This window comes from Rattus norvegicus, chromosome 8, assembly GCF_036323735.1.
Source record: "Rattus norvegicus strain BN/NHsdMcwi chromosome 8, GRCr8, whole genome shotgun sequence".
NCBI lineage: Eukaryota > Metazoa > Chordata > Mammalia > Rodentia > Muridae > Rattus > Rattus norvegicus.
The window spans coordinates 27,767,458-27,791,399 of NC_086026.1; the positions used below are offsets into that span (position 1 = coordinate 27,767,458).

At 50.3% G+C, this 23,942-nt stretch overlaps 1 protein-coding gene and 1 pseudogene across 1 annotated transcript; both read right to left on the minus strand.

Moving 5' to 3' along the window:
* Positions 1-1,327: 1,327 nt before the first annotated feature.
* Sart1-ps1 (spliceosome associated factor 1, recruiter of U4/U6.U5 tri-snRNP, pseudogene 1) lies at positions 1,328-11,839 on the minus strand (annotated as a pseudogene).
* A 155-nt stretch (positions 11,840-11,994) lies between these two features.
* On the minus strand, positions 11,995-22,887 carry S1pr2 (sphingosine-1-phosphate receptor 2). The gene is made up of 2 exons (NM_017192.2): positions 22,787-22,887; positions 11,995-14,634 (listed from the first exon to the last, which is right to left on the minus strand). The coding sequence occupies exon 2, from the start codon at positions 14,592-14,594 to the stop codon at positions 13,536-13,538; it is 1,059 nt and encodes a 352-aa protein (NP_058888.1). The 5' UTR covers positions 14,595-14,634; positions 22,787-22,887; the 3' UTR covers positions 11,995-13,535.
* Between the last annotated feature and the right edge of the window lie 1,055 nt (positions 22,888-23,942).

The window sequence follows — 23,942 nt, forward strand, 5'->3', positions numbered from 1 at the left end:
AACCAGGAGGTAAAAGTCATTCTTGACTACACCAGGAGTTCTAGGCCAGCCTAGGCTGTGAAAACAAACCAATCAACCAAAGCTACAGAGTGGATCTGACCCACGGACGGCAGCATGACAAAGGACTATGTTACAGCTTCAGTCAGAAATACAGACAGTACTGGGGACATAGCTCTGTGACAGAGTGCTTACCTAGCACGTAGGAAACCCCAGTAGCAGAAATCAAAGATAAAGTTACAATGCGCGGTGCCCAGAGGAGAAACTAGGGCAGAGAGCACACTCCAGAACTGTGTTGCTCTAAATCTCCAGTACTGACCCCAATGTTTCCTCACTTTAGGTGTGACCTTCCTTTCTACTTACACAGGGCTGTTCTCCCATCACCTGGGCCCACAGCCATGCCCCTTCCCCCACTTATAGCCCTGGAGAGGAGTAGCCATGGGTGCTCCGAGAGTGGAGAGTGGAGAGTGGCTCACCTTTTGGAAAACGTGAAGACGCAGCAGCCGCAACTGTCTGGTCCCGAGCAGCAAAGAGTGGCTCAGTCTGAGAGCAGCAGCGAGTAGATATAAGGGATGGCTCCACCCTGGCCATCAAATGAGAGGGCTCCCACCTGATGGTTCCTTTCTCCAACGATCCTCAATCAACCCCAGCAGATGAGCCCAGGGCAGTCACCAATCATTGAGAATGAGGGCCATACTTTGCAATCAGGGCATTGGAGATGTTTCTAGAAGTTTCCTCCTCTGTTCCAGTCTTAGATTGGGAACCCTGAATCTCAGGAGCAAACAGAAAGAGGATGGGAACTGGGGATGTAGGTCCTTTGATAGAGGACTTGCCTAGGATACCCAAGCCCATGTGTTCTGTCCTAAGCCCTGTTTAGTGGTGTGTGTCACCCCAGCTCTGAGGAGCTGGAGACAGGCAGGTACAGTGGGAGGGCATTCTCCCTTACATAGTGAGTTTAAGGTCAACCTGGGCTACATGAGACCCTTGGTTTGGGGTGGGGTCAAGGGGTTGATGAACTGGGAACAGGGAATAAAACAAGCCAAGCTAAGTGTAGCAGTCCTCCTAGCACTTAGGGGCTAAGCAGGAGGATTACAGGTTCAAGGCCCGCCAGCCTTAACAACACAACAAAGCTAGGTTTTTGTTGTTGTTGTTTTCATTTTTTTTTAAAGGGAAAACAGCTGTCCATTGTCAGGTAGCCTGCCTAACACTACTGGGCTTCGAAAGGCTGTAGGCAATTTTACACCACAAATGGCTGTAGGGATGAATCACATGAGACAAACTTCCTAACCCTCCCGCTGCCATCTTCTGTGGGATGTCTAGGGTACACGCCTCTACAGGTTTATCTAGTCAACTTTCTAAAAAGAAAGACTTATTTTTAGTGTGTGTGTGTGTGTGTGTGTGTGTGTGTGTGTGTGTGTGTGTTTACCTACCTGCATACAAGCCTGGGGCCCCCAGAAGCCAGAAGGCAGCACCGGATGCCCTAGAACTGAAGTTACGAGTGGCTGTTCGCCACCATGTAGGTGCTGGGAACCGAAGCTGATTTGTCCAGAAGTGCAGCCAGTACTCAAACCATCAAACCATCTCTCCGGCCCCTAAACTTTAAAAAGGAAGCATTTACTTCTCACTTGTGAGAGGTGGGAGTTCCATGAGCCCAGAGCACATGGGAAGGTCAGAGGACAACTTTTGGGAGCTGGTTCTCTCCTTCCACCATGAAGAATGAAACCTAAGTCCTCCTTGGTGGCCAGCTACTTTACCACCCAGCCTGCCGCATGCTAGGTTCATTCAGTGCTGGGGACTGACACCAGAGACCTGTACATTCAAGGCAAACTCTCTACCAGTTGAGCCTTCTGACCCTCCTGCCTTTATCTGCCAAGAACTGGAATTACAGATATGTGACCACCATGCCCAGCTCCATTTCCCCTTCACAAGAAGTCCCCACAGGGGCAGGGGTGAGGTGGGGGAGGGAGCTTTCAATTCCGATGCTTTTTATTTATTTATTTTTTATTTAATGGTGAGAATTTTTATTTTAAACTTTAAAGGTTTATTTATTGTGTATATAGTGTTCTGCCTGAATATACTCCAGAAGTGGGCGCCAAGATCACATTACAGACGGTTGTGAGCCACCATGTGGTTGCTGGGAATTGAACTCAGGACCTCTGGAAGAGCAGTCAGTGCTCTTAACCGCTGAGCCATCTCTCCAGCCCGAGAATTTTTTATTTATTTATTTATTTATTTATTTTGGAGCTGGGGACCGAACTCAGGGCATTGCGCTTGCTAGGCAAGCGCTCTACCACTGAGCTAAATCCCCAACCCCGAGAACTTTTTTTTAACATTACATCTGGGACACAGAGAAGGCGGTGATAGTGTTCGCATTCATGCTCTTGCCACTGCCACTGAGCGCAATATACGGTGTCCTTTGGGCCTTCTGCTTTTCCTGGAGCAGTGTCACGGTACCCAAGGGCGTGTCACTGGAACTCATTTTCCTCAGGAGCGCCTCATCCAGCTTCTTCATCTGCTGCTCAGTCTCCATCTTGCCTGAACCCTTTGCATGAAAGTGGTGGGACCGCTGCCGGAATGCCTCCTTGGGAGTCAGTTTCCTGCCCATCTCATCCACATATTCAATCTTAACATCGGGCTCGTAGCAGCCATCTTTCTCCTTGAAGTCCTGGGTGAAGCCCCTGTACTCCTCCCATAGGCTGTATTTGTCATCAATGGCCATCTTATCCTCTGTGCAGTACACTGCTGAGGGCAGTGACTTGTTGGGAGCCTTTACCCGGGCACCTTCTGTATGGTGGTCTCCAGCAGTCCTTTGTTCTAACACAGGAGCAGGGCAGCAGCCAGCCCTCTGTGCTCCAGCCAACGTTCTCTCTGCCCTCTGACTCAGAGCCACCACTGGCCGAGCGCTCTTCACCCCTTCCGAAGTCCATGAGCTCCTCCTGCTCCTCTCGGTTGCCAACCAACCCATAGGTGGGGATTCCCCCAGAGTGCGACAGAACTCAGAAGTGGCATTGAACACGATTGATCCGCTCAGGATTCTCTTCCTCCTCCCAGCCACGTTGTCGAGACTCCAGTTTCTTCACAATCACCTTCTCACCGCTGCCTCACAGCTGCTGCAATACTGCAGCTGCCGCAGCCCGCGCCCCTTCTCAGCTGCTTCTGCAGCTCCAGCCCTGCTTCATCTCCCTCCAGCACCTCTGGGGACCCTGATAGAAGAGCTCCCCCATCCTCCTCATCCCTGATATCCATGTTCTCTACTCGAGTGTCATCTGATGGTGGCGACTGGGCCACAGGGTCCTTCTCTTCATCCTCAAGAGCCTCCTCCTCCACCCCAGGAACTCAGCACCGACCCCGGCCCCGAAGCCTGGATCCAAAGTCCCCCGCTGATCTTCACCAAGCGTCAGCAAATCGTCTGCCCGTATTATTATCTCCTTTTCCTTCTTTCGGATTTTCTTCACTCTCCGTTTGGTCTTTTTGGAAGTCACCATCTCTTCAGGACTGAGATACTCAGAGGCAAGCCCGGGCCCTACAGTGTTCAGAGACTGAGCCTACAGCCATAGCTTGGTCTGGATTTCTTCTAGTTCTCGTTCCTTCAGGCCATCGGCCATCCCACCCTGCTCTAAACGGGAGGAATGGGGCCGCTCGCCCTCCAGTTCTTCATCATATTTGGCCAGGATAGAGCGAGGTTTTTGCTGTGCCAAGTCTTCCACACTCTCATCTTCCGCATAGGGCAGGTAGTCAGTCTTCTTTTTCCGAAGCTCAGCGTTCTTGTCTGCTCGCTCCTTGTCCACAATGCTCACACTCACTAGCACATCCTCCCCCTCCTGCAGTACCCCTTTGTCCTTGAGGGAGGACCACAGTCTCCCCTTCCCGAAAAGAATCGACGGCATGTTCCATGGTGAACCCTTGCAAGTCCCGCCCGGGCACTGTACAGGTCCTGTTGCCTCTGCTCAAACTCCTCCTCCACTAAAGTGCTCACACCAAACTCCTGGTCCACCTCTTCTAGTAACTTGGCCCGCTTCTCCGCCAGGTCCTTCTCTCTCTCTCTCTCTCTCTCTCTCTCTCTCTCTCTCTCTCTCTCTCTCTCTCTCTTTTATTGTAGCACACGCATCTTTTTTTTTTTAATCTTTTTTTTTTTTTTCAGAGCTGAGGACCAAACCACCCAGGGCCTTGCGCTAAATCCCCAACCCCCCCCCCTTTTTTTTTAATCTTTATTAACTTGGGTATTTCTTATTTACATTTCGATTGTTATTCCCCTTCCGGGTTTCCGGGCCAACATCCCCCTAACCCCTCCCCTCCCCTTCTACATGGGCTTCTCCTCCCCATTCTCCCCTCCATTACCACCCTCCCCGCAACAATCACGTTCACTGGGGGTTCAGTCTTGGCAGGACCCAGGGCTTCCCCTTCCACTGGTGCTCTTACTAGGATATTCATTGCTACCTATGAGGTTGGAGCCCAGGGTCAGTCCATGTATAGTCTTTAGGTAGTGGCTTAGTCCCTGGAAGCTCTGGTTGCTTGGCATTGTTGTTCATACAGGGTCTCGAGCCCCTTCAAGCTCTTCCAGTCCTTTCTCTGATTCCTTCAATGGGGGTCCCATTCTCAGTTCAGTGGTTTGCTGCTGGCATTCGCCTATGTATTTGCTGTATTCTGGCTATGTCTCTCAGGAGAGATCTACATCCGGTTCCTGTCAGCCTGCACTTCTTTGCTTCATCCATCTTGTCTAATTGGATGGCTGTATATGTATGGGCCACATGTGGGGCAGGCTCTGAATGGGTATTCCTTCTGTGTCTGTTTTAATCTTTGCCTCTCTATTCCCTGCCAAGGGTATTCTTGTTCCCCTTTTAAAGAAAGAGTGACGCATTCGCATTTTGGTCATCCTTCTTGAGTTTCATGTGTTCTGGGCATCTAGGGTAATCCAAGCATTTGGGCTAATAGCCACTTATCAATGAGTGCATACCATGTGTGTTTTTCTGTGATTGGGTTACCTCACTCAGGATGATATTTTCCAGTTCCATCCATTTGCCTATGAATTTCATAAAGTTATTGTTTTTGATAGCTGAGTAATATTCCATTGTGTAGATGTACCACATTTTTTGTATCCATTCCTCTGTTGAAGGGCATCTGGGTTCTTTCCAGCTTCTGGCTATTATAAATAAGGCTGCTATGAACATAGTGGAGCACGTGTCTTTTTTATATGTTGGGACATCTTTTGGGTATATGCCCAAGAGAGGTATAGCTGGGTCCTCAGGTAGTTCAATGTCCAATTTTCTGAGGAACCTCCACACTGATTTCCAGAATGGTTGTACCATTCTGCAAACCCACCGACAATGGATGAGTGTTTCTCTTTCTCCACATCCTCGCCAGCATTTGCTGTCACCTGAGTTTTTGATCTTAACCATTCTCACTGGTGTGAGGTGAAATCTCAGGGTTGTTTTGATTTGCATTTCCCTTATGACTAAAGATGCTGAACATTTCTTTTTTTTTTTTTTTTTTTTTTTTTTTTTTTTTTTTTGTTCTTTTTTTTTTTTCGGAGCTGGGGACCGAACCCAGAGCCTTGCGCTTCCTAGGTAAGCGCTTTACCACTGAGCTAAATCCCCAGCCCCTGAACATTTCTTTAGGTGTTTCTTAGCCATTCGGCATTCCTCAGCTGTGAATTCTTTGTTTAGCTCTGAACCCCATTTTTACTCATCGGTATTTTTTTTTTCCTTTTCTTTTTTTCGGAGCTGGGGACCGAACCCAGGGCTTTGCCCTTGCTAGGCAAGCGCTCTACCACTGAGCTAAATCCCCAACCCCTGAACCCCATTTTTAATAGGGTTATTTGTCTCCCTGCAGTCTAACTTCTTGAGTTCTTTGTATATTTTGGATATGAGCCCTCTATCTGTTGTAGGATTGGTAAAGATCTTTTCCCAATCTGTTGGTTGCCATTTTGTCCTAACAACAGTGTCCTTTGCCTTACAGAAGCTTTGCAGTTTTGTGAGATCCCATTTGTCGATTCTTGATCTTAGAGCATAAGCCATTTGGTGTTTTGTTTAGGAAATTTTCTCCAGTGCCCATGTGTTCAAGTTGCTTCCCCACTTTTTCTTCTATTAGTTTGAGTGTATCTGGTTTGATGTGGAGGTCCTTGATCCACTTGGACTTAAGCTTTGTACAGGGTGATAAGCATGGATCGATCTGCATTCTTCTACATGTTGACCTCCAGTTGAACCGGCACCATTTGCTGAAAATGCTATCTTTTTTCCATTGGATAGTTTTGGCTTCTTTGTCAAAAATCAAGTGACGATAGGTGTGTGGGTTTATTTCTGGGTCTTCAATTCTATTCCATTGGTCTATCTGTCTGTCTCTGTACCAATACCATGCAGTTTTTATCACTACTGCTCTGTAATACTGCTTGAGTAGTCCTGTAGCTGCTGGCTCCTCTCTATCCAGGTTGCAGTGTCATCGAGTCAGGGGTCATCCTCCTCCAGTGTCTTTTTTCCCCCCATTTTTGGTGATCTCCAATGGCTTCCACCCCCAACTTTGCTCAGAGTTTATTGGTCTCCTCGATGCTAAGAGATGAGGCATCTCCAGAGCTGTTTTTGGAGCTGGCAGTGGCCTCACAGCCTTCATCGAGTTTCTCCCACTTCACATGCCGCTCGGAGGGCTCCGCTTGGCTTGGTTCACGACCATGCGTGCCGCTGCAGGCCTCAGCTTCGGTCCCGCGCCTCCCGCTCCCGCGCTCCGCCCCACGCTAGCGGCTCCGCTTCTTATGCTCTGGATGCCGTGGTGGCTGCTCTGCTTGGTAATGCCCCGGGTGCCGGCCGCAGCCATGGTCCTGGCTGCCTCCTCTTCTCCACGGTGCTTCTTTGACAACCCCATGATTAGTGCCACCACCCGAACCCAGACGACGCAAAAAACTCTGATGCTTTTTGAAAAGACATTTTAATTAGGACCAGAGTGGTGACACACGCCTTTAATCCCAGCACTGCAGAGGCAGGAAGATCTCTGTGAGTTCAGCATTACAGAGAGGCCCTGTTTCATAGAATAAACAAACACTATTTTAATTAAGTTGTCTATTGTGTGGGGGGTATGGGGATCAGAGGACACCCCACCATAGTCAATTCTTCCTTTCTGGCATGTGGGTTCTAAGAACAGAAAAAGGTCATCAGCCTTGGTGGCAAGTGCCTCTACCTAGAGATCCCCTCAGTCACTTCCGATCATACTAACCATGATGCTGGTATTGAGGTTAAGTTTCTTTTCTCCCAGGGTTGGCTATCTTCTAGAGATATTTTAAAAATGTTGGGGGCTGGAGAGATGGCTCAGAGGTTAAGAGCACCGACTGCTCTTCCTGAGGTCCTGAGTTCAATTCCCAACAACCATCTGTAATGGGATCCAATGCTCAGTGACAGTGTACTCATAAACACAAAATAAAAAAATTAAAAAAAAATTGACAAATTATTTCATTTCTCATGTTTTGTTTTGTTGCTGATTTTTTTTTCCTAGTGAGTGAGAAGACGCCAAAGCTGGTGAGAAAGGGCTGAATCATACAGGAAGTTGCACCGTCAGGAGATCTCACCGCAGGAGCCTTCACAATTATGAATCAGGAAATAGCAGCCTCCAAAGGAGAGGGGACAGACAGACAACTGACACACGGACAGACAGACAGACACCGGCTTAGCTGAGTGAGCGGAAGGAATCGTTTTTTCTGGCGTAGAGAATGACAAACAGTGCACACAGGCTAGTGAGTTCTACACAGAATAAGTGTCTCAAGCATGAGACTTAAAAAGTTAATTAATTAGTTAAAATTTAAAACCCAGCCTTTGCTTTGCGCTAAAAGCGCTTTAAGCCTCGATGAATCACACTCAGGACTAAAGGACTCTTACATTTATTATTTTGTGTGCAGAGGGCTTTGCCAGGACGTGTGCCCGGTGCACCAGGGATCCACAGAGGTCTGAAGTTGCCAGTCTCTCTGGAGTTACAGATATTTGCCAACCACATGTGGGTGCTAGGAACCAGCACTAGGTTCTCTGAAGCCTTTGTAGATATGTCCACCCCCACCGTAGTGATGGACCCTGAGGCTATGTGTGCTCAGAGCTGCCATGGAATCACATCCTAGCCCAAGATCACTTACAGGTGTGCTATTATGGCTAAAGGCACTTTTAGAGACCATGGAATTTATTAACTTCAGAAAGGTATGACATTCTGACTTATCCACTCTGCGTGTGCACATGAGCACGTGTCACAATACACAATGAAGTCACAGGACTGGTGGAAGTAGGTTCTCTTTTTCCTCCATGTGAGTCATGGCTTTGATGCCATCCACCTTTACCTAAGGAGTCACCCCCACACCAGGAATTATTTATGTATTTATTTATGTATTTATGTATTTATGTATTTATTTATTTATTTGATGTATACGAGTACACTGTAGCTGCCTTCAGACACACCAGATCTCATTACAGATGATTGTGAGCCACCATGTGGTTGCTGGGAATTGAACTGAGGACCTTTGGAAGAGCAGTTGGAGCTCTTAACCGCTGAGCCATTTCTCCAGCCCGGAAATTATTATTCATTAATTACTTAGCTTACTTGTTTTTTTTTTTTCCAAAACAGGGGTTCTTCATGTCTGTCCGGAACATTCTGGGTAGACCAGGCAGCCTTGAACTTGATGATCTGCCTGCCTCTGACTCCCAAGTCCTCAGTTTAAAGGCATGAGCTATTTTAAAATATTTATTTATTTATTTTTATGTGTTTGGGTGCTTTGCCTGCATGTTATGTCTGTGCACTATGTGGGTGATTGGTACCTGTGGAGCCCAAAAGAGGGTTTTGAATTTCTTGGGACTGGAGCGGCTGGCAGTTGTGAGCTATCATATGGGTACTAAGAATCATACCCAGGTCCTCTGAAAGAGCAGCCTGTGCTTTTTTTTTTTTTTTTTTTTAAGATTTATTCATTTATTATATACAAGTACACTGTAGCTGTCTTCAGATACACCAGAAGAGGGCATTGGATCTCTTTACAGATGGTTGTGAGTCACCGTGTGGTTGCTGGAAATTGAACTCAGGACCTCTGGAAGAGCAGTCGGGTGCTCTTGACTGCTGAGCCATCTCTCCAGCCCTTGGTCTTTTTAATTATTGGGAATGTTTGGTGAAAACATGTTCCTGGGTCAACTCAGACCCTCTTGATCTAAAATTTTTACAGCAAGAGCTTAGCCATATACATTTGTTTTGAGACATGGTCTCACGTAGCTCATGCTAGCCTTGAACTCACTGAGTAGCAGAGGCTGCCCTTGACCGTCTGATCCTCCTGCCTCCACCTCCTAAGTTCAGAGATTAGAGGTGTGGGCCAACAAGGCTGTTATTTGCAGTGCTGGGATGGAGTACAGGACTTTAAGTGTGCTTGCCCAGTAAGCACTCCACCATCTGAGCCGGGTCTGAGACTGAATTTCAGCTGATGATCTAGACTCAGGTCCCTCTGCTTGGACAACAAGCACCTTTTTCAACCACTGAACCACCGCCCAGCCCCAGCTGCTCATATTGTAATGGGCGAGACAGGCGATGAGCCGAGTAGCCATCTTGAAGAGGATGTGTAGTCAGGGCAGGCTTCTCAGAGGAGGTGGCACTTAACCAGGGCCTAAATAGAGGAAACGTGGGTATTTGGGAAAAAATTCGTTTGAGGTCAGTATGTTAAACTTGCTGTGTGTGTGTTTAGCTAGTATGTGCAAACGCCCTGGGCTTGACTCCAAGCACTAGACAGAGAGAGACCTTTGGTGAAGATTCTCGCTGGGGGCTAAAGGCCCAACCCACACACCAAGGCAGCCAGTGGAAGGCAAGATGGCAGGTCCCAGGCATATGTGACCTGAAGGCTGCATGCATTTCAAGTTAGCTATGGATGTGGACCCACGCAAAATCAGAAACATGCCTCGGGAGATGACTCAGGGGTTAAGAGAACTTACTGCTCCTACAGTGGACACGGGTTTGGTTCCCAACACCCACATCTGGCGGCTTATAACAACCACCTACACCTCCAGCTCCCACAAGAGTGGATACTTCTGACTTCCTGGACACCTACACTCACATGCACACACGCGCGCACGCACACACACACACACACACAGACACACACACACACACACACACACACACACACACACACTCTTAAAAGAAAACTTTAGGGGGCTGGGGATTTAGCTCAGTGGTAGAGCGCTTACCTAGGAAGCGCGAGGCCCTGGGTTCGGTTCCCAGCTCCGGAAAAAAAAAAAAAAAAGAAAAGAAAACTTTAAATAATTTTTTTTTCAAAAATCAAACTTAATTAAAACATTTTGTTTTAGGCTTTCATTGTTTGTTTAGTTATTTATGGGTTTTAATCTGCTGGCTTGATTCTAGTGCATGAACTCCGTCAATGGTCTGTTGCAGCATCCAAAGGTTAGAGACATCAGCACGAGGACACAAGCCACAGGCCTTCACCCTACTGGAATTTCCCTTCTCTGGACAGTTCAGAAATGACCACTATTGGGTAACTTGAACCCAGTCTGCCAGTCTGGGACCAGGATTGTGTTGGAGGCCAGGCTGGAAAGACCGTGTGTGTGTGTGTGTGTGTGTGTGTGTGTGTGTGTGTGTGTGTGTGTGAGATAGCTGAGTTCACAGATGCAGATGCTTGTGTAGAGACCAGAGGTTGACTTCAGTTATCTCACTCTATCCCTCTTTATTGAAGCAGGGTCTTTCTTGGTCTGCACGTGCTAGACTCCCCACCCCCACACCAAAATTGTTTGTCTCTACTCCTCCCCCAACCCCAGTGATTCCAGGCCTACCCAGCTTTTACAACATCAAGTGATTCCTGCAGATGCAAACTCTGGTCCGCATACTTTCCCAGCAGGAGTTTCAGCCACTGAGCCGTAACCTCAGCCCTAGAACAGGCTCTTAGAGACCCTTGCCTCTGGGCAGCAGCGGCGGCGGCGGCGGCGGCAGCAGCGGCGGCGGTGGCGGCGGCGGCAGCAGCAGCAGCAGCAGCAGCAGCAGCAGCAGCATCGAGGAAAGAACACACCTGGAGCCCAATTAGGGAAAACACAAAGAACTGGACAATTGAGACTGGGGCGGGGCTCAGCAGATGGGGCAATGGCATAGCATGCAGGGAGCCCTGGGTTCCACCCTTAGGAGAACATAAACCTTGCTTGGCGGCAAAAGCCCAGCACTTGGGAGGTGAAGGCAGGTGGAAGCAAGAGGATCATAGGTTCAAGGTCATCCTCAGCTGCTACACAGTGAATTTGAGGCCACTTTGATCTGGATAAAACCGTGGTGTGTGCACACGTGTGGTATGTGTGTGTGTGTGTGTGTGTGTGTGTGTGTGTGTGTATTGATTGACATCCTAGGTTGAATCCCTGAGGGCTGGAGAGGTGGCTCCATGGTTAAGAGCACGGGCTGCTCTTTCGAAGACCTGTGTTCTGTTCCCAGCATCCACAACCGGATGCAGTTACAACCACCTGCAACATCAACGCCGTGGAATCCGATGCCCCCGGCCTACTCAGGCACTGCACGTGCGCATGCGTGTACACACATACAGAGCGAGAGAGTGAGAGAGAGAGCGCACACACAAATCTAAAATAAATCTTATAAAAGAAAGTATTGATGGTGGTCCCATAAGTTTGGGAAATGGTGACCCTGTAGGGGTGGCTGGGGCTGCTTATCCCCTTAAGACCACCTCTCCAATTCCCCAGACTGTGCACAGTCTTGGAATGGAGAAAAGTCGAAAGTCACCTGCTAAGGTATACCTTTGAAGGAAAACAAGGTGGCCCTGGGCCTAATGAGTCACTGTGAGAAACCAGACAGCCTCCCAACAGGCCCAGGGAAAAGGTCAAGGTTGACCCATTTTTCCCAGAAGCCACAGCATACAATTCCAGCTCAGACAGAGCTAAGAGTGGGGGATGGATAGAGAAATGGAAAAGGCTGGGGTGCCTTGGCAGGACACTAACGGGGTAAAGTCTGCTTACACCCCTTTCACACATACACAAAACCCATAACCACCAGAAGCAAGAGAAATTGAACTGTTTATTGGCCCAGTTCTGGGTTTCCAGCACAAGGGGGACATCTGGGAAGCTGTATGAGGGGAGACACACTCCCGACTGGCTCCTTGCCTCCCAAATCTCCCCTTCCTCAGCCTTTTCTTTCACACATTTCTTTAAGGCGGAGGTGTGTGTCTGTGTGTGGGAGAGATGATTCAGCAATTCCCAGGAGGCCTGATCATGGCTAGACCCCCACAAGCACACACACCCCCGTCCATCTCTCTAGCAGTCTTGACACGGATGTGCACATAAGAGGTCAGACAGCACCCACACTGGGATAGGAGGTCACAGACCCCACACTGATACACAGACACACATAAATACCGTTTGTACCGTATTGGATTTTCTACTTCTCCACAGGATTTAGCAAAGTCCTTCAAGGGAAGATGCCATAAGAGTATCCGGGATGTCCTTGGCCACCCAAGGCTATGTGAACCATGTCATTCATGATAGTTTTCAAGACAGGTGTTGTTGTTGTTGTTGTTGTTGGTGGTGGTGGTGGTGGTGGTACACCCTTGTAATACCTGCACTCCAGAAGCGGAGGCAGGAGGGTCAGAAGTCCAAAGCCAGCCTTGGCTACATAGTGAGTCGGAGGCCAGCCTGGGGTACGTGAGATCCTGTCCCAATTTAAAAAAACAAAACAAAACAAAACAAAACTACAAAGACAAATTGAAAGCAGCCTTTGCATCCAGCTCAAGGCTGCGGGTGTGAAGAGTTCGTGGGGAGAGAGGCTGGGTTCCAGGAATAACCAACGCCTCCCCTAGAGTTTTCTCACCAGGAAGCCCAAATTCTCCTCAACATCTGCCCCACACTGCCTCAGCTGATTCCTCTCTGCTCCCCAATAAAGCAAGTGCTCAGTGAGATCTGAGCATAAAAACTGGGATCCCAGGACCCCTCCCTGCCCCCACAGTGGTTTCCCCTGAACACAGAAGGAAAGGGAAGAAGCAGCAGTTGATAAAATGGGGAAGCTGTGGATTCAGGCCTCAGAGAGACAGGGAAGAAGGCTTGGGTCCTCTGGGGAGAGTGTTTCCTCAACAAGTGGCCTAAGATTGCTTCTGGAAGGTGGCAGGAGCCGGGTGTGGGGGCACACGGCTTTAAAATCCCAGCACTCAGGACACAGTTAGTTGATCTATCTCTGGGAGGTCCAGGTCAGCCTGGTCTGCACAGCAAGCTCTAGCCAGCCGGGGCTATGTAGAGAGGCCCTTAAAAGGAGGAGGCAGGAAGGGAACCGGGAAGCTGGAAGATAGGACAGACAGGATGCCGACACCCTATGTACCAAGTGGCAAATGTCTAGCCCTAAACTCGAGCCTGCTGTCCCCCTAGACCCTTAATGGTCCCCACAGTCACAGTACTACAATCTGATTAGTCAGTGCCTCCGTTGGCCACCTGACCTATGAGCCGTGGTCAGTTCCTCCAGACCTGTGGCACTGAGGGACATGATGAGGTCACCTGGTCTCTCCCCACAGAGCTCTCTCTGTGGCTTGGTTACAGATCAGTTCACATTTCCCCTCAGACCACTGTGTTGCCCTCCAGAAATGTTGGCGATGTAGGCATATGCAAGCCTCTCTCCAGGGAGCTGGAGCTGCGGAGGGGCAGGAGTCGGTGACCAGGGTTCCCACCTCTGCGCCCTGTTGCTCCCTTCCCCTGCCGCCAGCACAGCAGGGGCCTCAGTACCTCCCTCCGAAGGTCCCGGCTACGCCATGTATAGATGACAGGGTTGAGCAGAGAGTTGAGGGTGGCGAAGGCAAAGAAATAATGGGCTTTGTAGAGGACAGGACAGGCCCGGACGGGACAGGTAGAGTCTAAGAGAAGGATGCTAAAAGCCGGCAGCCAGCAGATGATGAAAACACCCAGTACGATGGTGACTGTCTTGAGCAGGGCCAGCGTCTGAGGACCAGCAACGTCCGCATGGCTTGAGCGGACTACGAAGTAGATTCGGACGTACAAGGCCACGATAGCCAGTAAGATGACAGAGAAGATGGTGACCACGCAGAGCACATAGTGCTTAGCATAGAGGGGCAGCACAGTGGAGCAAGCCTCCAGATGGTCCAGACAATTCCAGCCCAGGATGGGCAAGCCACCCAGAATCAGCGATATCAGCCAAGAGGCCCCAATGAGCATCAACATTCGACAGCTTTTGTCACTGCCGTAGAGCTTGACCTTGGCGATGGCCACTTGTCTCTCGATGGCAATGGCCAGGAGGCTGAAGACCGAGGCAGAGAGCGTGATGAAGGCTGAACCCTCTCGGGCAAACCACTGCAAGGGAGTTAAGGACAGGGTGACAGGTCCGGAGAGCAAGGTGTTGGCCACGAAGGCCACGCCTGCCAGCAGGTCGGAGGCTGCCAGGTTGCCGAGGAACAGGTACATGGCTGAGTGGAACTTGCTGTTCCTGGCCACTGCGATTAGCACCAGAAGGTTCTCCACCACGATGGCACAGCATAAAATGATGATGAAGGCGGAGGCCACCTTGCGGGAGGGCGTCTCCTGCATGTCCAGCGTCTCCTTGGTGTAATTGTAGTGTTCCTGAACCTTCTCAGGATTGAGGTACTCTGAGTATAAACCGCCCATGGTGGGGCTCAGTGGCCGGCCGGGGCCATGGGACTGAGCACTGCAGAGGAGAGAGGGACAGAAAAGGGACAGTAGGTCACAGCTGTGGCTTTTGCAGGGACTGTGAACTTGGACTACAGAGCTTCAGGGTCTAACTCCAAGTTCTCAGGGAGTGACCCTGGGGAAGCTGCAGTCATCACCATTCCTCCATGTGACAGCAGAAGCTTAGAGAAGTCAGCTCAGCTTTTCAAGGTCACCAAGCTACCAAGTGGCAGGGTATGCAGCCAGTAAGCCCCGAGCAACAGTCTGTCTTTGTGGTTATCTTTTGATGCTTCATTTGGTTGTAAAACAGAATCTCCCTGGGTAGCTCCAGATGGCCCGGAACTAGCAGTGTTCTACCTGCCGCTGCCTCCCAAAGTGTTGGGATCAAAGCGGGGTTAAACCCGTGAGGTCTCCATAGTGAGATTCTGTCTCAGAAACAAAAAACGGAGTGCTAGGCCTGTAACTCACTTGGTAGAGAGCATACATAAGCCATGGTAGTTCGTATCTTAGGAAGTGGGGCAGGAGGATTGAGGTCATGGTCATCTTGGCTATAGAATGAAGGAAGCTGGGGAAGATAGCCTGGGCTACACAAAATGTGCCTTTAAGCTCAGCAGTAGGAAGGCAGAGGCCAGTAGGCCAGTAGGTCTCTATGAGTCTGAGGTCAGGCGTCTGCCAAAAAAAAAAAAAAAAAAAAAAAAAGGACTGGAGAGACGGCTCAGCGGTTAAGAGCACTGACTGCTCTTCCAAAGGACCTGAGTTCAATTCCCAGCAACCACATGGTGGCTCACAACCATCTGTAATGGGATCCAATGCCCTCTTCTGGTCTGTCCAAAGACAGTTACAGTGTACTCACATACATGGAATAAATAAATAAATCTTAAAAAAAAAAGAAATAAAGAAAAAGAAAAAAATAAATCCAATACCAAGTGGTTAGCCCTGAAATCATACTCATACAAGAAACATTGTATAAACCGAACAGGTTGTATTTATATATTTAGTAATATATATAGAGAAAGAAATGGTGGCCATCAAGTTCAGAGAGAACAGGGGGTTGCAGCGGAAGGGTTGGAGGTAGGAATGGGAAGGGGGTAAATGATATAATTTTTTATTTAAAGAAGTAAAAATTTATTTAAATTTTTTTTTAAAAAAAGCTAGGCACAAGGCTGGAGAGATGGCTCAGTGGTTAAGAGCACTGACTGTTCTTTCAGAGGTCCTGAGTTCAATTCCCAGCAACCACAGGGTGGCTCACAACCATCTGTAATGAGATCTGATGCCCTCTTCCGGTGTGTCTGAAGACAACTAACGTGTACTCATATACATAAGATAAATAAATCTTAAAAAAAAAAAAATTAAGACAAAAACCAAACAAAATAGCCCGGCATCGTGGTGGCCTCGGGAGGCAGAGGCAGGAGAGTTGCTATACATTCCAGGCAGCCTAAGCTGCATAGCTAGATCCTGTCTCAGAAAAAAAGGAACAAGTAGAAGATTCTCTGGACTTCTAGAAATCTACCTGCCTTCCCATAGAACAAGCCTCGGGTAGGGTTTGGACAGCCCGTCACTTCTGTCCTACGCACAGGAGCCTCAGGCTTCATGCTGTCTGCTGACCTGGGTCAGCAAGATTCTTATTACCACCAGCACCAAACCCTGGTCATTACCACCCACTGCCCTGATTCCAGGCTGGGTCTAAGGCTTGAGGCCATGGGCACACCCAAAGATAAGGACTTGGGGAGACACCAGGACGGCCCTAAGGTCCAAGTCTCCCAGAGCTGTACTGTCCTGAAGGGCAGAGACCTTGGCAGCACGGCATCGTTCATCTGTTCCCACTCCATCTCCGACACTCAGAGAGTGAGCTACTGAAGGCTCAGCCTCTTTTTTTTTTTTTTTTTTTTTTTTTTTAGTTCTTTTTTTTTTCTGGAGCTGGGGACCGAACCCAGGGCCTTGCGCTTCCTAGGTAAGCGCTTTACCACTGAGCTAAATCCCCAACCAAGGCTCAGCCTCTTTATCCCCAACATACCCACCTGTACAATGGGTGCCACAAAGATATCTCCAGAAAGGATGAGAAAATCTTTCTCAAGGGTGTGTGAAACCTGCTGTGTACCTGCAATCACAGCACCCCCCTCCCCAAAGCGTTGTGAGCTTTTGCCCAGGAGTTCGTGACTGGACAAGAGTGAGAGCAGAAAAAGACGATGGAAGGGGTGTGAGAGATGGCTGGATGGGTAAATGTACCAAGCCTGACACCATGAGTTAGTCCCCAAAGCTAGAGGGCTGACTCTCTGGAACTGTCCTCTGACCTCCACAGTGGGTGCCAGTGGCAAGGGTGTGCCCACACTCACATACACATCATGCCTCCCCCCATAATAATAAACACAATAAACTTTAAAAAGGGAAGGAGGGAGGCCCAGGAGAAAGGAAGGGAACAGCTGCACAGGAGCTGGGGAGACAACTCAGTGAGTAAGGCACTGGCCTGAGTTGGATCCCCATGTGTAATAAGGGTAACAGTGGTAACAGGGGAGTTTGAGACAGGCGGGGCTCCCTAGAAACTCAGTGGAAAGAAATTTAAAAAGAAAAGAAAAAGAGGGAGGCTGGAGGGGTGGCTCAGTGGTTAGGAGCACTGACTGCTTTTCCAGAGGTCCTGAGTTCAAATCCCAGCAACCACACGGTGGCTCACAACCATCTCTAATGGGATCTGATGCCCTCTTCTGGTGTGTCTGAAGACAGCAGCAGTGTACTTACATAATAAATAAATAATTTTTTTAAAAAAGGGAAGAAAGAAAGAAAAGAAAAAGTAGGGCCAGTAGGTGGAATGTTTTCCTTGTAAATACTGAACCTGAGTCTAGTCCCCAGCACTTACACAAAAAGGCCTAGACTGAGCTGGGTGGGGGTGGCGCATGCTTTTGATTCCAGCACTAAGGAAGCAGGGCAGAATGATCTCTGAGTTCGAGGCCAGACTGGTCTACAGAGCTAATTCCAAGACAGCCAAGGCTACACAGAGAAACTAATGTCTACAACAAACAAACAAAAAAGCCAAGGGTGAGGGCTCAGATCTGTGACCCCAGCGCTGGGCAAGTAGACCGGAGGATCCCCAGGTCACTGGTCTTTCGATCTAATCTTCTTGGACAGTTTCAGGCCACTGAGAAACCCCCATCTCAAAAAAAACAAAACAAAACACAGATGGGACAGAATTTGAGAAGCAGTATGTGCTCTGGCACACACACTCGTGTGTATACACACTCATGTACATGCACCTACATACACAACACACACACAGAGCAGAGGAAATATCCAACAAGTGTTAGCTAATGTCTTCAGTGCCTCCTTTCTCAACACACACAAGCTCTGGGCTACCATCCGCTCCAACTTCTGGGAAAAGATGCTGACTTAGCCAAAAAAAAACAAAAAACCTCTAACAGCTGTTTTTCATCCCCCACCATACCCATGGACACTGGGTCCCTGGGGGGTGGGCAGGGCGCTGGCACCCCCTCCAGTGCCAGGATGCAATCCAGATGTGTCAAGCCCCTGGAACAAACATGGCGGAGCCTCTGTCACATCCGGTGTGGGGGAAGTCTGGGGGTGGGAATGGAGATAATGAGGAGGGTCACTAGTGATCTGGTCTGGGAGGTCCTGGCTAGGAAGATGGGATAGTTGCTAAAGTCACGTGAACCTTGAAGGGGCCCCGATGGAGCAGCCTGTGCAGCGGGTCCAGGAGAAGGGGTATATGAGCTGTGAAGGGCCCCCCTGGAGCAGTCTGTGTAGAGAGGGAGGGAGAGAGGTTAGAAATTTGTTTTCATGAGAAGTCTGAGTCACCCACCCTTCCTTTGCAAGGGAGGTTGCGCTGATCCGGGGAAGGGATAGAGGAAGGGAGGGGATCTGTGTGGGCAGAGAACATGAGATGCTGAATACACCGTGGCCAGCTAGAGTGGGGTAGGGGGATCTCGGAGGGGCTGGAGCAGTGTAGGAGAATGCTCCAGTTCTTGGTTACAGGGAGGGGCCACATGTTAAGAAGTCTCCCCAGCCTGGGCTTGGAAAGAGGCCTGACAAGAGCCACGTGTTTCCCAGAAAGAGCGCCGTCCCAGAAGCTGGCTGGTTGAGCCGGTTCCTAGTGAACACTGAGAATGATGGGGGGCTTCCGGGGTCAACCAACTATCTCCTTTCCCGGATATCCCCTTGGTTGGACACCCTAGCCTTTGAGGGGTTTTACAGAGACAGCTGCTGCCCACCCCCTGGGCGAGGGGACATCCGTCCTACTTTGGGAACAGAGAAGAGCTTGTACGTGTCCTCGGGGACAGCTGCCCCACCCAGATCCTCACACAGAGGCTCCTTGTTTCCCTAGCCTGGACAGAGCCCCAGGCGCCCCAATGCCCTCAGCTCCTTGCAGCCGGTCCCAGGCCAGCTTGGCCTAGGCCACACAGCCTTTTTACCAAGCCAGGTCTTCAAGCCGAAGTGGCCAGGAGCCTGATTGGCTCATTTCTGTGCATCCTCCGCATCTGATTGGCCCAGCTGGGAGGGGGGGCGCTCTGTGAAGAATCCTATAGTCTTCCCTTTTGGAAGCTGCTGGGCTCTGCTCTTCAGGAGCTGTGTGATTGTCCCCGTGGGGCTGTTTGAACCACAGCCTGACCGCCGGGTCACCCTCCCTTAGACGCCTCCAGGCTGCCCTGATCATCTGGGCCCCTCTTGGGGTTCATTATTTGAGAATCAACCCCTCCTCCAATTCCAAGCCTGGTGGGTGAGAAGCCCAGGGTGTGTCCCTTACCCACCCACCTCTGAGACTCCCACCTCTTCTCCAGTCTGGTCTGGTAGAAGAGAAAGAATTACGGCCATTTCCTGCAGAAATAACTGTGACTAGCCCCGCCAGGGCACCCCAGGGACTAACCAGAAAGTCTGCCTTCCTAGGGGGGGAAAACAGTGAATGCTAGCTACACTCACAGCTTATACCAAGGCTGAGACTCTGTGTGCGCCTCCCCCGAAAATACACACACACACACACACACACACACACACACACCCCATATATATATTTACACACAAACACACACACCATACACACACAGACACACAGAGAAACACACACATACCAAACATACACACCACACACCCCACACACATATACCACACACACACCACACACACCCCCATGCACAGACACATATACGTATCACACACAACACAGACACACAGAGAAACACACACACACCAAACATACACACGGGCACACTGTCCTACTAAGGAAGGGAAACTGGGGGGTAAGGGAGGGGGGTCCAGGCTGTCTCTCTCTCCAGTCTCATTTTCCCTCCTAGAACCTTTCTAACCAAAGACAGGAGCTTAAGCGGTTTAAGGACTTCCAGAAAGAGGAAGCTAGCCCAAAGGGTTGGTGCCTTGGAGGAAGAGTCACTCTACAGGGGGATAGAGGCCTGGCCTCCTCCCTTGTTCAGACTCCAAGACTTGGCTAAACTCCAAGTGTTGTCTCCTGTCCCACCTCCACACAGTGGTCCAGATTGCCTTTTAGAGGCAGGGGAAGTTGTCATAGAGACTAGGCTCTATTGGAAATGAGCCTGACTGGTTCATACCTATAAGCCCAGCAACACAGGGAGCTGAGGAAGATGGAGAGTTCAAAACCAGCCTAGGCTACATAATGAGTTGGAGGTTAGCTTGGGTAGCACAAGGAGACCCTGACTCAAGTAAAAGTTAAATGGGAAGGCTGGGAGATGTTGAGATGGCTCGACTTGTCACCAAGCTTGGAGACTTGATCCAGCCCCACTACCCCCACAGAGAAATGACTTGCAAAAGATTTTTTTCTGACTTGCACACCCATGCCATGAAACACACATGCCCACACATATATACATGCCCACAAAATAAATAAGTGTAAGTTTAAAATGTATTAAAAAAGCACTGTGTTGGGGTGCACACTTTTAATCTTCACACTTGAGAGACAGACATGCAAATCTCTGTGAATTTGAGGCCAGCCTGATCTACGTAGTGAGTTTCAGGGCATTAGAGTTACCTGGTGAGACCCAATGAGACCCAGTCCATAAATACATAAAATTAAGAGAATTTGGTGTGGCTTAGAGACACTGCATCATTTTGAAGCCCTGGGTTCCCAGGACTGCAGAAAAGATATGAGGAAGAGGAGCAAGTGAAAGGGTTTGGAGTGAAGGAAGAGAGATAGACCCAGACATGACTGCTTAGCTAAAGATTAGTGGAGAGGAAGGCTGAAGGAAGGCCTGGTGGCTCCCCTCCACTCCCTCCCAGTTCCAGAGCTCACTCATCCCTCCCAAGCAGCTGGGGAAGCTCAGCCCTGCAGGAGCCTCCCCCCACCCCTTTGGTTGCTGTGTGGGTGTAGCCCCTCCTACATGGCTGCTGCCCACCAAGCTTGCAGGGGAGAACTGACAGAACTCCGAAATTCATCCTCACCCCACCCGCCACACTCTCCTAGGGCTCCCTACGGCGCAAGTGTACACCACACTAACCTCCCAAGACCCATCTGAATCTGGATCTCAGGGCCTTCAGACCCGCTATAGTTGCCTCTGGTATATCCTACAGACCCCCCCACACACACATACACACACCGCCCACACACAAACACCTTTTCTGGCAGACTATCTTATCTTTGGATTTCATTTGACCGTCACTGTCTAGGCCTTCAGGAACTACCTTCTCGATTTGTTTTCGTTTTGGGGACAGTGCCTTACTGGGTATCCCAGGTTGACCAGAAACTCACAACTCATGTATAGCAAGCTGGCCTTGAATTCACAAAGATGCCCCCTTAACTCGGCCTCTTGAGCACTGGGATTAAAGAACCGAGAGTTTTGTCCAGCACAGCCCAGCCCCAATTTCTATCAGAGCATCTGGCTTTATCATCGGAAATTATCTTGTTTTCCACAGTACGGTGTGAGGCCAGCTACCAAGTTCACCCTCAGCCTCCCGTGCCATGATGAATGAATGAAAGAGCCCCAAATTGGAGGGCTAACATGCAAAGCATGAGGACATCAGTCCCCTGGCAGCACCCCTCCCCAACCACTACACGAAGCCAGGAGCGTCTCCATAGCGACGACAGTAAGACCCGCCCGGCTCAGGCAGCACTCTCCGGGCTCCTTATCAGGCCGAGGAATGCGTGGTATCCAGATTCGCTCGCGCTGGGGCGGCGCCATCTCTCTCCCGAGACCCCGACACGCGCGCAGAATGTCCCTATCCTGCACAAGGCAATAGGGGGAGGCGACACTCTGCATCCCACCAGAGAGCCCCCACATCTAGATTCCCGGGGCAAAGGAGAGAGTAGCTACCAGTAACTACATTCCCTCCCCCATCAGTGATGCACCCACGTTGCCCCACAGGGGACAGTAGGCTCAGCGGGTGTCGCCTCGGGTATCTAACAAGGATAGGGACGGGGGTGGGGGAGATGGAAATCCCCGGGTGAGTCAACCCGTGCTGTAGAAGGGGGCGAGGTTCCAAGCTGTGTAGCCCGCGACGACGCGGACTCCACGCCACGCGTGCCTTCCTTCACTCCTACGCCCCATCCCTGGGCTAGGACGAGAAGAGGAGATACCAGGACTTTGCAGTTCAAATCCCTTTACTTCGAAACAAAGTGATTCTCCCGAAAGGTAGACTGAAGGAGAGGGGCAACTAAGGGAAACTGAGGCAAAAAACAAAACAAAACAAAAACAAAAACAAAAAAACCCCCCAAAAACTAGTCTCACTGGCGGTAGAGCGATGGTCTAGGCCAGGGACCCCGCCCATGACCTCCGAGCATCCGCGGCTTCTATGTAGCACCTTTCATCCTAACTCAAGCCGGAGAAAGAAGGGATGCTGCACCTCTCCCTAACAACCTCACTGCCCCAAACTCTGCTTCCTCAGAACCCCCATCCAGTCTTGCAAAGTCGCCAGCCCAAAGAGGTCGGATTCCGCCTTTCTCTACAGCGCCAACTTCCTGCCCGAAGGAAGGCGGGGAGCTCAGTCTGGGGGTGCGCCACAGAGTTAGTGGGGAGCTGCCTGGAGTGGTGGGCAGGGGCGCATGGTGGATGATCGGTCCCTTCGGTGCAGCAGAACCTGGAGCAGCGCGTGCAACGCCTGTACGAGCGCCTGACCCCGGGCCAGGCCCCCAAGCTGGGATCCCTGGGTCTCAGTGGAGCGCGGCCCGCCCAGATCGGAACCTCCCCTTTGCCCCGCGCGCTCACCTGGCTAGGCCGGCCAGGGTCCCTGCCCTGGCCTGAGTGGCCTTGGCGTCTGCGCCCCGGGACAGCCAGTGGCTGACTTTGGTGACTGTTGGCTGTGCTCGGTCTATGTCCCGGAGTTGGGGACCCAGGACAAGAGAGAGGCGGGCAGAGCCGCCGCCTCCGGCCCCAACTCCCTGCTCGCCCCGCCTACTCTCCTCCTCTTTCCGGCTGCGACTTGCAATGAATTCCAGATGTGGCCCTCCAGTTAGCCAGAGCGTGCAAGGGGGAAGAGCATGGTCCCTTTGTCCGCACCAGCCCCCCCCCCATCCCGCCCTGCTCCTCCCAGCCCCCACTCGTGAGAACTGCCGTCGCATGATGTCACGGCCGCGTGACGTCACAGCTCTCTTAACCCAGGTGGCCTAGTCCTGAAACAACTGTATTTCCATTTGGCTTAGCTCCAGGCTGACACCTGGGACCTGAAAATGGAGGAAATCACGCTTACCTACTATGTGAGGACTCAGCAATTCAGGATTAAGCACCTACTTTGTGTTTCTACAAGAAATTACTTCCTACATTGTGCCATGTCCTGTCCTCAAAATAGAACTGTTCATTGACTTGGTAAGAACCCTCAAATCGAACTGGGTGTTTGTGGCACAAATGCCTGTCATCCCAGCATTTGCCACCTAGAAGGTCGGAAGATCAGGAGTTTAATGTACCTAGCAGCCGTAGCCAGTACTGCCTGCTCAAGACCCTTTCTGAAAAACAACAGGCGGGGCCGTGGATTCAGGCGGTTGAGTGTTTGCCTAGCGTGCATCCCCAACGCTGCAAAAATATGGAATGGTGGCTTGGACATCTAATTCCAGCCCTTGTGAAGTAGAAGCAGGAGGTATGTTTTAGAGTTCAAGGCCAGTCTTGATCACATGATCCTGTTGGCTCTGGCCCTCCAAACGAGTCAGAGTGAAAAAAATTCCAAAATTAGAGTAACAGAAGGCCAGCTGTCTGGCTCCACTAGGCAGGGAGGGGAAAGTGCTTGCTTGCCTGGAAGCGTGACGTGAGTTCAGCTCCTGGAAACAAAGTTGGCCTCCGACCTCCACAGGACACATTGGCATTGCTACACCTGCTTGCGCACACCGATACATACACAACAAATGCATTAAAAAACAAAGAGTAACAGGCT

Coding starts and splice junctions, on each gene's coding strand:
- S1pr2 (NM_017192.2), bottom strand. CDS start 14,594: ATGGGCGGTTTATACTCAGAGTACCTCAATCCTGAGAAGGTTCAGGAA.